Source organism: Daucus carota, chromosome 5 (genome assembly GCF_001625215.2).
Source record: "Daucus carota subsp. sativus chromosome 5, DH1 v3.0, whole genome shotgun sequence".
In the NCBI taxonomy this organism is placed as follows: domain Eukaryota; kingdom Viridiplantae; phylum Streptophyta; class Magnoliopsida; order Apiales; family Apiaceae; genus Daucus; species Daucus carota.
Window position 1 is genome coordinate 16,548,343 of NC_030385.2, and position 15,419 is coordinate 16,563,761.

General features: G+C 32.9%; 1 protein-coding gene across 1 annotated transcript; it reads right to left on the reverse strand.

The window, feature by feature from the left end:
- Positions 1-6,037: 6,037 nt before the first annotated feature.
- Positions 6,038-13,136, reverse strand: LOC108220303 (uncharacterized). Its single transcript, XM_017394038.2, has 8 exons — positions 12,794-13,136; positions 9,325-9,336; positions 7,769-7,852; positions 7,529-7,603; positions 7,242-7,289; positions 7,090-7,128; positions 6,937-6,999; positions 6,038-6,831 (listed from the first exon to the last, which is right to left on the reverse strand). The coding sequence occupies exons 1-8, from the start codon at positions 13,134-13,136 to the stop codon at positions 6,173-6,175; spliced, it is 1,323 nt and encodes a 440-aa protein (XP_017249527.2). The 3' UTR covers positions 6,038-6,172.
- Positions 13,137-15,419: the final 2,283 nt, after the last annotated feature.

The following is a 15,419-nucleotide window of genomic DNA, read 5'->3' on the forward strand; positions in this document are numbered from 1 at the left end:
ATGCTAATTCTTATTTAGACATTGCCCTAATGTGATTCTCAAACATGCTTTTCTAAAATCAATGCAAGTACAAAGACATGCATTCATGACATGAAAATAAGCAGACATGATGTTGAATACACATGGCAAACAATCAAAGATAAGACAAGAGCAAGATAGGCAGTTATGCAATTCAGAAGATTCAGTACTCTCTACTTAAACCAATTAACACAAGTGCAACAGGTAGCAAGTAGAAATACAGATATTCAATAATCTTCTAAAGGCATAGGGATCATAGACAAATTAATAAACACATTATCAATTCATACTAATCCCACTCTATTGTTATATGGCATTATACTATCTCTATTACCTAAGTCATTTTTAGATCTAACATGAAGTTCTAAAGTTTCTACTGACACAAGGTAGACATTCCATCATAGAACAAATAAATTCCTTAACAAACAATTCAGATTAGATAAGCAAATCTAATTGTACTAGGGAATCTGAAAGTAAGTGTTTTAACAAAGTTATACATGCTAGGATCATAACCCCTAAAACTAAGAGTTGTGTTCCAAAGGAAAGCTTCTAATCTCACCATTGCAAATATGTATTGCATAGATAGAAAGAATTCATACCTGAGATGTGCAAAGTGAATCATCTTCAGAGAATGCTTGGATAGCCAGATAACCATAATCATCCTTCTCATTAGCAATTGATCCATCTCACACCTTTCCTAAAATAGCATAAGAACTTGTTGTGATGTTTCTTTGAAAACATCCACTTGAATTTCAGACAAGCCATATCATCCTTGTTTGTCGTGGCTTCAAATATATATAGCAACCATTCTTTGCTAAAGATACCAATCAATATTGTGTGTACTGACCAACTCAGTTTTCAAACAACCTGTCGAACTGAACCCCGAAGAGTCACCACTTGAAACCAATGGATTCCATCTGAATCTGACATGACTAAACCTCTCAGATAGTGTTATGCTAATCCTTGAAGTTATGTCCTCACATTCTTCAAAAGTGTTAACTTTCGTCGACTTGAGCTTCCTCAAATTCAGTAGTTACAAACTCTTCTGTTCAATCCTAAGGTTCTGACATAAATGCACGAAACTGATTTGGTGCAGTAGTAACTCGATAATTATATCCTTAAACCTCCACAATTCTCTGTCTTTGGTTCAGTTGATTCTGGATGGATTTAGCATTGATACAATTCACCGTGTAATTGTATTTCCCTGAATCACTGAGTTAGATTGAAATCCCTTGAAGATTCTTCTGCAAAAACTTCCCTTTTTCCTACTACTAGTGGTGCCATTCAAAGTTGACATTCCGAGCCCTGGGAAGATGCACTCATAAAGCAAGTTCCCATCCTGATCTGGTGATCTGATAATCAAGTAGGAGTAATTACTCAGATCAAGGCCTGAAGTACCTTCTTCAAAATCCACTATTAGTAGTACCAAATTAGTCTTCAATAGAATCTTCTTCGAATCACAATCATCTTTGTCGAACATAGAAAACTGCTTCTAATAATCCTTTGAGAAATCAATTGGATTGGGTCATCAATGTACTTCCATTACCGGTTCTGAGAATCTGGTATTTGAAAGCCCGGTGTTTGTCTTGTAATCTGTCAGCCTGATCTGTCTCAACTAAATGTCAATCTGATTTGTCTTGGAGTAGAATAATTAAAAAGGTTACGGGACACTTGATTATTTAAACTAAGTTTAAATTATAAAGAAAATAAATTTAAAAATAAGTTTTAAAAGATGAAAGAAAATAAAGTATAAAATAAACTTAGTTAAATCTATAAAGTAAATTTAATTATATTTAAAAAATAAATTCAAATAAATTCATAATAAACTGAATAAGTTTAGAATAAATTTATTTCAAATTTATTTAGTAAATATATTAAAATTTATTAAATAAATTTAATTTTTGAAAATATTCAAGTGTCTCGTCTCCAATTAAATCATAGCTTCCAGAACAAATGAAATTGAACCCTTGAACTTGAACTTATATCCATAATCAGTTAAATCCTCTTAAATTTATATTTTATATTTTAACTTAAATTTAAATCATAAACTATACAAATTTAAATAATAAATTTATAAAAATTTATGATAAACTTGATAAAGTCTAAGAGTAAACTTTACAAGTCTAAAATAAATTTAAGCAAATTTATTAAATGAATTTAGCAAAGTTTATAAAGTAAATTTAATTAAGTTTATAAGATAAATTTAATTAATTCATAATAAACTCAATTAATAAGTTTAAAATAAATTAAGTCAAATTTATAAAATAAACTTATTAAAATTTAAAGTATAAATTTATAAGTCCCAGTCCAAAGTTCAGTATCCGACGGATAATCCTTGCTTAGGCCTACGGACAAATTCAGCAACACAAACCGGAAGAACATTTCCCCTAATCAAATATCGAAAGCTAGGTTCTTGATTTTCCGTACGATTAGGATCCTGATTTGTATATCAATTAACCTGGCTCTGATACCAATTGTTAGGTCCAAAGTATCGTAGAAGGGGGGGTTGAATACGATACTCACTACAATTTAAAATTCTTTCGAATCTTGCGGATAAATAAATTGCAGTCCTGTAATGGGTTTCGTGTTCCGGATATTTATTGGGTCGGTTTCTGAGGATATGAAAATATTAAACCAACACACAATATTTTCCAAGGTATATCTGTATATTGATAAATACCTCGAAGGTGCTACAAATCCAAACCCGAAGGTTGGCTACAATGACCACTCCTCTAAATATTACAAGCCCTATCCACTACAAATATTTATGGTACAAAACTAGGCTAGGGTGTGTGTATATTTGAGAGAGTTTGTGCAAAGCACTTGGTCATCCATCCCGAAGGATGATGTAAATTGTGAGAACCACAATCACATATTTATAGGCTTTCATAAACTAACCATGGTTAACGAGTTCGTCCTGGACGACTTGAGTTCGTCCTGGACGGATTCGATTTATAAAAATAAATCTAACTCAGAAAATACCAAGGGGTGGCGCAACTTACATATACATATATATGAGTATATATATATATATAAATCAAAGTTGCGCCTCAAATACATTCCACCTTTACAGAAGTCAAACTTTGCGCCACTTCAGTCAACAGTTGCGCTTATACAGTGCTCCACAGTGTTGATCAACTTAGAATTTTCCACAGCTCTTCAAAGTTGCGCCTAGAGATAATGGTTGGAGGCGCAAACTTTGACTTAGTCAAAGTTTGCGCTCCAGGAGACTCTCCTCTGTGCCCAGTGGATTTTCTTACTTAGAAAAACAATTCAGGAGAATTGTTAGCGCCAAGTTTGACAAAGTCAAAGGTTGCGCCTTTGACTTTGGTCAAAGGTGGCGCCATTCCCTTCAGTCAAACTTTGCGCCAAACACTCATCCTTAGTGTGACAGTGGTGACTTAGAAATTTTCTAAGTGTTTAAAGGAAGGTTGAGGCGCAAACTTTGACTTAGTCAAAGTTTGCGCTTCATCAGTGATGATGCTTCCCCTGTAGTGATCACTTAGACAAATTTGCACCATTATATATATTTATATTATATTATATTCATAATATTATATAAATATATGTATAAATAAAGATATATATATAAATGTATATAAATAATATTTATATAAACATATAGTAATATATATATATACATATATTTAAATATATTCTCATATATTTAAATATATATAATATACATAAAATTATATGTAAATATAAATATAAATATATATATAGGTATATATATATAATTATCTATAGATATAAATATACACATATTTATGTACATAATATAATATATATATACACTTAAATATATAAATGTTTATGTAAAATATAAATACATATACTATATACATATATATTTATTTAAATATATATACATATAAATATACATATACATATGTTTAAAAAACATATATACATATATATTATATATATTATATTTAATTAAATATACATATATACATATATAATTATATTTGTACATATACAAATATATAAGTGCACACATATATAAAATGTCACTTCTGGATATGGCTTTCTGTGGAAGCTTTGACATATGGCATTTGAGCAGTAAGCATTGGCATAGCTGGCATTTGGCTTGACTTGGCTTTGGAACAAATGACTTGATATGACTGGATCAATTCTTCGATCGATAAATACTTTGCAAAGCTCCGTACGTGCTGACGCTTAGTGCACTGGTCTGGTTCACAAGCGACTAACACTGAAGTTAAACATTGTACCGTCTTTGTCAGCAAACATTGATCAGTCGGTTCCGGGTTAGTTTATGCTTCAGTTTGTTGATTATAAATAACCAACCAAGATACATAGAAATATCTTGCTTCAGGGGTTGCACTGAAATCTTTCGAGTACTTAAACAACATCTTCATTGCTTCCACAATCTTGAATACTTCAATCTTTATTCTTCACTGAGGCATGAACATATTAATGAACTTCTTCCAGTGAACTTATTCCTTCAAGACTGTAGATGGCTTCTTCAACCTTTGTCTTCGTATCTTCCGATTCCGGTGCAGGCGTAGTGTTATTTACTTGTCCTGTTCTATTGTTGAGTTATTATCCCTATGTAACAGATAGGGTTGTCTTTACATTTAGACTTACATTTATTTAAAATGAAATGCGCTACGTTTCCCAAAAATATTCGAGCTATTAACCAAAATATCCAATTAACTTATCATTTTTTTGCCAAAAAACCTTTAAACTTTTATTTTCACGAACAACCCCAATCAACTTTACTAAATCCTTGAAAAAAATTAACTAGAGTTACTTATAACTGACCTGAACTAACTATAATCATCACATATCTTATGGGACAACATGATTACAATCAATCAAAAAATAGTAAATTAATCAAAAAATAAAATAAATAAATGAATATTTTTATTCAAGCCAGCAAATAAAATGAGAGGACCATCCTCTCCAAAGCTGCTCACCACAAAAGAACCAGAGGGAAGCCTGAATCTAGCAAATAATCCACCCCACACCACAAGAATAGACTAAAATAAAAATGTAGGACACTATATTTTTTGTTACGTAAGCTCAGGAATAACATCCATATGCTGAACTCTTCACACACCTTCTGATTACATAAAATAGATAACCCCATAAATTTATGATAGAAATATGAAAACCCTAATATCTTCTCTATAATATGAGTTTATGAAATTAAAATTTTATAATTAATTATCAGTATAATTAATGAATATGCACTATTTGACGTACAAATGTATAAAAAGATGTGAATAATGGAAAGATACTTGACAAGTCAGATTGGTATATTTTAACCATGGTTTATTTTGTATTTTTTTTAGGATTTGAATAAAATTTATTGGGGTTGTTAGTGAAAAGATAAGTTAAAAGGTTTTTTGGCAAAAAAATGACAAGTTGGTTGGGTTTTTTGGTTAATAACTCAAAAATATTCCACAAACTTGTACCAAATGACTGTGATATGACACTTGACGAATTTTAATTTGGGACATATAAACGCACACGGGATCTCATATTATCGTTTGAAAACTTACTGTATACATATTGATACATCAGTATTTTAAAAAAAATTGTTTTTTCTGGTAGTTTCCTTTTTGAACTGTGCTATGTACCTAAAGAAATCTCCGTATGCGTCGGGGGAGGTTGCAAGACTGCAAGTAAGCAAGTACCTTACGTTTAAAATTAAAGTGCAAAATTTTAAGTTGGTCAATTTGCTCTACTAGTACTTAGAGCAAGAAGGTACACAGGCGTTGAGGCAATTGCCCACCTTTAAGCAAAAGAAGTTTTCATGCATACATACAGTGTGGTCCGTTCTGAGCAATTTTTTGAACTTACGTATTTACTACCGACCGACAGGAATGTACATACATGCAGATATCAGTAAATTAAACAACATTTACTTGCTAATTTAACAGTGGGCAGTAATTTGTAAGTGAAAACAAATTATCTTGACGTGACCCATAACATGAATTATACAGTACTGTCACATTTCTATATAAAATTTCAAACAAATTCAAACAAATACAAGCAATTTCAACCTTTATATTTTTTACATAGTATAGAGACGAGCCAGTGGCAAACTTTGTGCACAAGTTCAAAACAAAAACAAAGTAAATCCAAGTAACAACCGGTTTGCTTCATCCAGTCACCCTCCTCCTTATTTCTGCACATAAGTCATAATCAACCATGCAGCCAAACCTCGATAGGGCTCCCAATTCTCATAGTTGGCATCTGCATGTCCATGATAATGCCTCTGGATTCTGCTTCTTAAATCCTTTTCACCAGCTGGCATAAAATCAAGTCGCCCAATTCCAAAAATTAGCATATATAGTGCAGAGTAGGGTCCGATTTGTTTAACGTTCAAAAACCTACGGTAGAGAAGTGGGCTAGTATCTGCCGCTACTTGATCTATCTCCTCATCAGTGTTGTCTAAGAAGGCAGACGCAAAAGAAATGATAGCCGTGGCTTTTTTTTGGCCATGAACACCTATTGCAACGAGCTGTTCAACACCTAGCCCAGCAACGGATTGAGGATTTACATTATTCTGGCACAGGTTACCCAGTTCACGAAATCTTGTGGGCCTCGTTGATTGACTGCCCCCTGCCTCAATCAAAGCCCTAATCAACTTCTGAAATGTAGTCATCCCATGGCCATCAAAAACTGGCAGCTGCGGATGTGCTTGAATGAGAGCCCGGATTCTAGCATCACTGTTACTTAGATGTTCAAGAGCCAACTGAAATGTGTTAACAGCTGGATGCACCTGATTAGCCACTACTTGGACCCCACTGCCATGTGCATCAGCCACCACATTATCTTCTGCACAATAATACAAACAATTTTTTCAGATTTAATCAGATTAAAGTAGATTATTTAGAAAGCAAAACCTGGGTTTGCTTAACAATGCTCGAGTTACACTAGTACCTTGTTGGTTGAACGCCATGTTGTCTTGGTTGACCACCAAATTGGCATCTGCTTCAACACCCCCTGTATATATAAACAAAAAACTCAACAGTAAAATTACCAAATTGTAACAGTTTCAACTGAAAATAAATATGAAAACTTATTAATTCATACAGGATGCTTCGTTCTTAATCAATTCATCCACTTCTGGGTCTGTAAAAAAGTGAAATATGAATTTATAAGTCACACCATCGCAAGAAAGAGAGAGATATTTCCAAAATTAGCGAAAATTTTAAAATAGAAAGTAAAGTTTTATTTATACATACCGTTAAATGTAGCTTTTATATCAGGCAAATCGGATGCTCCTTCATATCCTACAGCCAAAAAAGCAAAACACAAAGTCTCAAATTTTTATAGTTTAAATTACTAAGGAATGTCAATCTACTAAAAATAAATATACAAGAATAATGCTATGACCCGAATTATTTTTACGTAATGGGAAAATTATCTCCATTCTAAATTTTTCAGAAGAAAATTAAAGGAAAATAGACAAAGACATGTGGAAAAAAATTGAGCAATAGAATGTCAAAAAAAAGTTAACATGTTCACTTACCTGAAACTTCAACAGTGGATCCCTGATCAAATTTGGCCAACTCCAGTTCTTGAGACCATGAATCCAACGTGGCCCCTGCAGTAATTTTAGATATGAGCTATTAGAAAAGATATAATAATATGAGCCCACTGCCAACACTAAGCTAAGGACATTCAGTAATGTTAAGGATAAATAAAATTAAAGCTTCGTGAAGAAAGTGAGAAATATAATTATAAATTAGGTAGTTTAAATTATCCTTACAGTTGATATCTCCCTCAGGCAAGTTGTGTTCATTGCCAAATCCATCTGCTGAAGGCAAGTTCTGTTCTTTGCCAAATCCATCCCCTGAAGCATGGGAGTTAAATAAGGTCATTTCAAACATCTAAACTAAATGTAACACTAATATTCAGAAGAACATAATAAGAAACACACAACATGTTATTTTGTGTTAGGTTTTTGGCTACACAGTTGCTATCAAACCCCGAAAAAGAATAAACTAAAGTGGAATATAACCTAAGATTCGAAACCCACCTAGTCATAATTTTAACACATATATTATGTGCTAACAAAACACTAATAATAAGAAATATGTTAAATGGAACCCTAGTTTTGAAATCCAAACACATGAACACTTAAAACCCAAACAGAACATTGATAAACTATGATCGAAAAGACATTGTTTCTTGAGAGATTACTACCTACTTTTGTTAAAGGAAACCCTAGTTCTGCAATCCAACACATGCAGACCCAACCATCAAGATAAAACACTGATAAATTACAACTAAGAAACACATAGAAACAGATAAGAGATATCATTTTTTGAGAGACTACTACCTGCATCAGCCATTGTGTTTCTTGGAACCAAATCTTGCAATGTAAGCTTGTGTGTGTATATGTGTGTGTATATCTTGGAATCCAACACATGCAGACCCAACCATCAAGATAAAACACTGATAAATTACAACTAAGAAACACATAGAAACAGATAAGAGATATCATTTTTTGAGAGACTACTACCTGCATCAGCCATTGTGTTTCTTGGAACCAAATCTTGCAATGTAAGCTTGTGTGTGTATGTGTGTAGAATATGTGTGTGTATATCTTGGAATCCAACACATGCAGACCCAACCATCAAGATAAAACACTGATAAATTACAACTAAGAAACACATAGAAAGAGATATCATTTTTTGAGAGACTACTACCTGCATCAGCCATTGTGTTTCTTGGAACCAAATCTTGCAATGTAAGCTTGTGTGTGTATATGGTGTATAATATGTTGTATTTGAACTTCTGCCGCCCTTCTAACACTTAGTATTTAATGACAAGAAAAAAAAAATATAAAAAACAATAAATTACACATTATCAAATGTGTTTTATATCTCTCTAAGTGCTCACAATTTCTCAATTTGCTTCCAATTTACTTATTTTAATTTAATTATCACAGTGAATAAAAGTACAAATAAAAAATAAATCAAGTTCATATAAAAGCTACTATAACTGATGTCATGGATTATAATTGAAGACAATTTTTATAATTCATTTTATATAAAATTATAAAAAAATATAATGTTATCTATAAAATACTATAAAAATAAGTCTCTGCGTGTGTGTATGACATTAATATCATAGAATTAACGATAAACTTTAAACAATAACCAGCTTAACAAACTCTGTACACATTAAACTGAGTCAAGAAATAACAATCCACAGACGTAATCTAAGCATAAAATTTTAATACGAGTCAAATATTTTTTTGAATTAAAATTTAGTAAAAATAAACATGACATAAAAATGTATTATCCAAGTAGCGCATACCTGAAAAACAAACTGGTGAGCAATACTGTTAAAGGCTGCCAGTTTAAATACAAAACTTCGCCGATCTGCGAGTTTTTGCGAGCTAAACGACGTTGAGATACTGAAATGAGTGTTATTTGACATAACAAATGGCTAGGTTTAGGTTTAAACTCGGATCTGAGCTTAAAAACGGCGGCGTTTGGTTCGACTGTTCGATCGGAGCTACTTGTCTCTAGATTTGATGCCATATCTGGTGTGTGTCCTGAATCGTGTGTTTGTAAGCTTAAATCGTGTTTTGTAAAGCTGAGAGAGAGGAAGAGAGAGAGAGAGCGCATCTTCCAGATCCGCGACTTTAAATACAACACTTCCCCGATCTGCGATTTTTTGCGAGCTAAACGACGTTGAGATACTGAAATGAGTGTTATTTGAAATGAGCGTTAGGTTCGACTGTATGATCGGAGCTACGTCTCGCTGGATTTGATGCCATTTCAGGTTTGTGTGTTCTGAATCGTGTTTTGGAAAGCGGAGAGAGGGAGAGAGAGAGAGATAAGATTGTGGTGTGTGTGTTTATATGTTGATCGTCGGCGTGAGAGAGCAAGGTAATCTGTGTTTGTTTTTGGTAGATCTAGTGTGTGAAGTTTCTAACATTTTTGAGAAGAGGATTATCTATATGTGGTGCTCTTTGGAGTGTATTGTGTATGCTACTGTAGTTTTGACCGTGTGGTCACCTTTTAAGTATCTTTTGTGAATTTGTTTAAAAGGGGATTATTTAGGATTGAAAAATATTTATTTCCTGATTATTAAATTTCACTTATAAGTTATAACACCACCTTTCATGAAGTATATAAAAGTAAAAATATTTTATATGTTCGATGATTAAATAAAAAGTGGTGGTAATTTTATTTCTTAATTTATTATGCTATAAAATGTGAACATGGCACTAAATTACACGAGGTTGATGACTATTCTTCACAGTAAATAAATTTATCAATTTTTTTATTCATCAATCTCATAATTAAAGATAATATTTTTCTTTAAAAGAATAAATTTCAGAATTACAAGTTTATAATAATTTACTGTTAACTATGCAGCACCGTTGACGGAACAGAAAAAAGAAAGTTAAGGGTAAAAGGAGAATTTTACTCAATAAAGTTCCAACAACCAATTATAAGTCGAAACGTGTAAACCCTAACCTAGACTCTTTGGTTTCGAACCATACCGTCACTACAGTTGCATTTGTCCTACGACGCCAACTACGGTAGACTGTAGTACTAATTAACCGCCACTATCGATTTTATAAAATTTTGAACTTTCAGGATAAAATAGATTTATATATTCGTCACAAATTAAATAACAGAATAATTTGGCTTCTTTCAATTAACCACAAAAATTAGCATGACTCGATAATTTTCTATACGACGTTTAAAAGGACACAAAATAAATTTCTTTGACCAATGAATTCCGAAAAGATCACATTTAGAATTCTATTTTTTGATATAATTCAAAATATTAAATATCGTAATATATCAAATCATTTTAGAGATCACATTTCTTCCCAGTACTCCTGGTTTGATTTCTAATCTCACATTTCTCACAAAATATTCGAACTCATGACCTTACTTGCAGAAGCTAAAAGTTTGAACCACTACATCAACTCAAAGTTTATTATATCACATTTCTCACAAAATATTCGAACTCATAACCTTACTTGCAGAGTCTCAAACAATCACCCACACTATTGTTATATTTAGTATTCATTATATCATCACATGAGTGTATTAATTTTTGTTTATTATATAATACTTATTTTTACTTACTAAACTAGTTACTCATAAATCAAACTAAAACCATCACAACATTTATTAATATATGGTTTGGAAATGGTTTTGGTTCATTTCTCCAAACTAAATTCATTTTATAAGAACCAAAACGAAACCAAAACCACATTATGCCAGCTCTAGTTACATGGCTTCTTCTTCAAAGTTGACATTGAAATTTGTATTCTAAGAGAATTAGAGTGTCTTCACTGTTGATTTTATGGGAGATATATATATAGCACTTTTTATTATTATATTTCGCAATTGTTGATGAGAAGTTGAACATAGTCAGGTAGCACACTCTTGTGAGGGTCGTCGCAAGTACTCTCATCACAAATATGAAACTTCACTACATTACACAAAATTTAAATCAAACCTACTCATTAAAGATTTTGCCTATCTGATCATTTAGCAGGTCAACGCAATAAATTGTGTTTTAATTTTTATTTGGAAATTTAAGTTTATTTATGTAAAGGGATTGTTTGGAATTTTGAATTGTGCGATCTATAATAGATTTAAGACAAAGCCCTAATTAGTTAGCCTTTCATGATCTTGTCAACAATACCAAGTACCAACAAAGGGGTGATGTAAACTTGCCAAATCGCGTGATAGGCTATGACGAGATTAGTGGCGGATTCAGGATTAAATTTCACTGGGGGCATAACAACTCATTTAATCGAGTTTATTGATTCTTACATGATAAAAATCAGCCTGAATATTGGTAATAATATAATATTTTGAACCTAAACTAAACTGTTGGATTAGAATTTCAATGAATTGAGCTTGTTTTTTGGCAAGTACTTGCCCATTATGATAGACTACAGGGGCACTTGTACTAAAGTTCAACAAATAAAAGGCTTGGGCTGAGAATTGAGTGGGGGCCCATGCCCCCAGTGCTTCAAGCATAGGTCCGCCTCTGACGAGATATTAGTTGGATAGATATATTATTAAGAACGACGGGATCATGTTTTGTTACCAAACGATGATATGAAACAAACTGAGATAAATATTTTTATGAATTATTTAATATAACTAGAACGAGGGAGATCATATTTTATTTATAAAATTATTTTTACGAATATGTTTTTAAGTGCATGATTCGACATGTTGATATTTCAGCAAATTAATTTGGTTCCATGACCTTTGTTGTCCAGCAAAAAAAACGAATAAACAAGAACAAGAAAAATAAACGACAATCACACAAGACAAAGATTTTACGTGGTTCGGAAAATCCTACTCCACAAGCTACACTAATTTTATTGATCTCTTACAAATTGTTGTGTTGTGATTTTACAATTACATGGGAGTATTTATAAGAGAAGAAATTGGCCTAATCAAAATAGGAGTCTAACTTTGAAATATCTAAATCTAATAGGAGTTCAAGCATTTCTAACCAAATCCTATTCTGAATCTGACTACACAAACCCAACAATCTCCCACTTGAGTCTGACCTCATCTTCACTTCATTTCACTTGTAAATCTAGTAAAATCCACTACTTCAATCAATAACTCAAACTAGTGCGGCGCCTTCTCATCAATCAATTCTGAAGGCCAGTTGAAGCTATGCAAAGCTTCAACTTTTCACTGGTAACCACCTTGGTCAGCATATCTGCAGGATTCTTTGAACCAAGGATTTTCTTCAAGGAATCATCTAATCTTCGCCCTATCAACACTTCTAGTCTTATACCCAGATCCAGATCCTGATCTTGTATAAGCATTTTTCCCTTTGCTGAATCCAGCTTGATTTTCACTCATCGATCTTGTTCTGAAAGACTTGTTTATCTTGATCCCGATGTTGGGATATTTCCTAGCCATGTAAGCATAAGATTTATTCTCCATCTGATCAAGGTCCTCCAGAGTATAAAAATCATTTTCATCAGATTGCTTTGAACTTCCACACACCTCTTTTTCAGTTTTCTCATCAAGAACTTCTCTGGTCTTAGGATGCCCTATCTTCAGTGCATCCATCCTTTGGCTTGAGCCATCTATAAGGAGAGCACATGAAGTGTTGGCCATTATCCCTTGTTTAGCCTGTATAGACCTCTTCTGAAAAAGTTCAAGTTCACCGTTCGTATTTGGATTTTAAAACTATTTTAAAAATGGATAAATGGTACATCGATGTAGACATAGACCCTAATCTTCTTCGGTAAAAGTTAAAGGGTTCGCTGTTCCTTTTTGGATTTAAAAAATAGATAGAAGATACATTGATTTAGGATTTTGGGTGTCGGTTTTAAGACATAAAGCCTAAACCTAGATTAAGACATGGGCGCTAATGTTCCTTGGTTAAAATTAAACGGTTCACCATTTCAATGTGATTTTAAAACTATTTTAAAAATGGATAATAGGTACATCGGTTTAGCATGGATCCTAATTTCTTCGGTTAGAGTTAAATAGTTTGCCATTCCTTTCTGGGTTTAAAAAAATAAAAAAGGATGAATGATGTAATTATTCTGTACATCTAATTGGATTACATAGTCCGGAGTACGCATTGCTGACTTGCGTGTTCTTCAATTATGTATACAGGGAAAACGTAGTATGCATATGCGTATAGGTTGAAGTACAAAATAAGGATGCGTATTCAGTTATCCATCAAGCTTCACTTTTATCACAGTCAACTTTCAGCAATATGTATGAGAGGATCTTATTTCCTCAATTACAACAAGACCATAGGATATGAACTCATTTTACATAAATTTGTATACTCTCCTCTATGTGTATCAAGAATTTTTCACAAAATATTTATTTCATGATTGAAAAGTTTTTTTTGAAAGGTTTATGTTGATGAGTTGAAAGCATATTTTCATTTTATGTAAAAATTACACTGTCACTATAATGTTCAGAAGTAGTAGGTTGAATGTGAAAGATGGAAGTATGTTAACTATGAATAGCACAAATAACTAGACAAAGGGGGGGGGGGGGGGGTGATTGGATAGTTTAAAACTGATATGAATTTTTCTTTTAAAATCTGTTAGTTGTTTTGTGTGAACCGTGTATGCATGCAGAAATGTAAAGTCAAGAACACACAAAAATACTTCAATTCACTTTACACAAGTAAATCGAATACTATAGCTATCAAAATGAGAATTCTGGCTTCGAAAGAAAAGAACTGATTGTTCTTCGTTTTCTTATAGAGAAAGAAAAGACAAATCTGATTTTTCTATTTGCTCACTCTCTCTTGGCTAATAAGAATGTGCATGATATATATTACTTTTTCTTTTCTCCCAGATGAAGCAGCAGGCATCGGTCTGTAGAACCTATAAAAAAGAGATGGTTATGGTATGAAGTACTCTTGTGCACCTACATCACTCGGCTCACGCGCAACCCCGCCCCGTTATGTTATCGAAGAATTGAGCTTTACAAAACTAGTGCACATCCTCATTTTACACAATTTCCCTCACTGCAAAAGCGGCTCTAACAGATTAGTACTAAGGTACAATTATGCAGGTCAGGACCACCAAAAGATTTTTCAATTCTGTTTCTTCCTATCCAAGTTGAGCTGTAGATTTGCCATCTATCTTTGGACCACAGACCAGTACAGATGCTCCCAGTATTTGTTTCCACTTTTTTGTATAGTGTACCTTTGTTTGTCTTGTTCAAATTAGGCTAGTGTTAATGTAGTGAACCCCGGTCATCCTCCTTATCCAGACATATCACCACAACTATTTTTGGATTTTGCGGAATTTGGACTTCTCTACACGGTGCATGTGACTTGGCGATATGATAGTGCAGAGGAGTTTGTGATATTGCTATGCTGAGTACTTGGCGATATGGCTTGAGGACTTTGCTACATGGCCGGAACTGAACTTCACGACATAGGCATTTAAACTTTGCGATCTCAACACTCCAAGGTTCAGCTTTAAGCACTTCACGACATAGGCAATTCTGACTTCTCTACACAGGGACTTAAAAGCATTTAGCATTTTATTTTTGCTCAGTAGATCAATCTGCTGCATGAACAAATCTTGAACATCTTCCAGAATGAAATACTATCAGACTACAAGTATCTACTTTTGTGTATGCTAAAACATTCGAAGCTCATTATTCAACCTAAGCAATCAGAATAACCTATTTACATGATGTCAAGACAAGTACATTTGGAAACTAAATACTAGTAACTAATGACAAGAATCACTAGGAAAATATGTGACTATATCACAGATGAGTAGGCTTGTTAAATGTGGTGTTCAGACATGCCTTGAGCTTAACAAAATATAAATGTGTGGACAGGTTGTGGAGGAAAATTTACATTACATTATGTAAGTGAGATGTGACCTTTAAACTGACAACAATTTTAGTTTC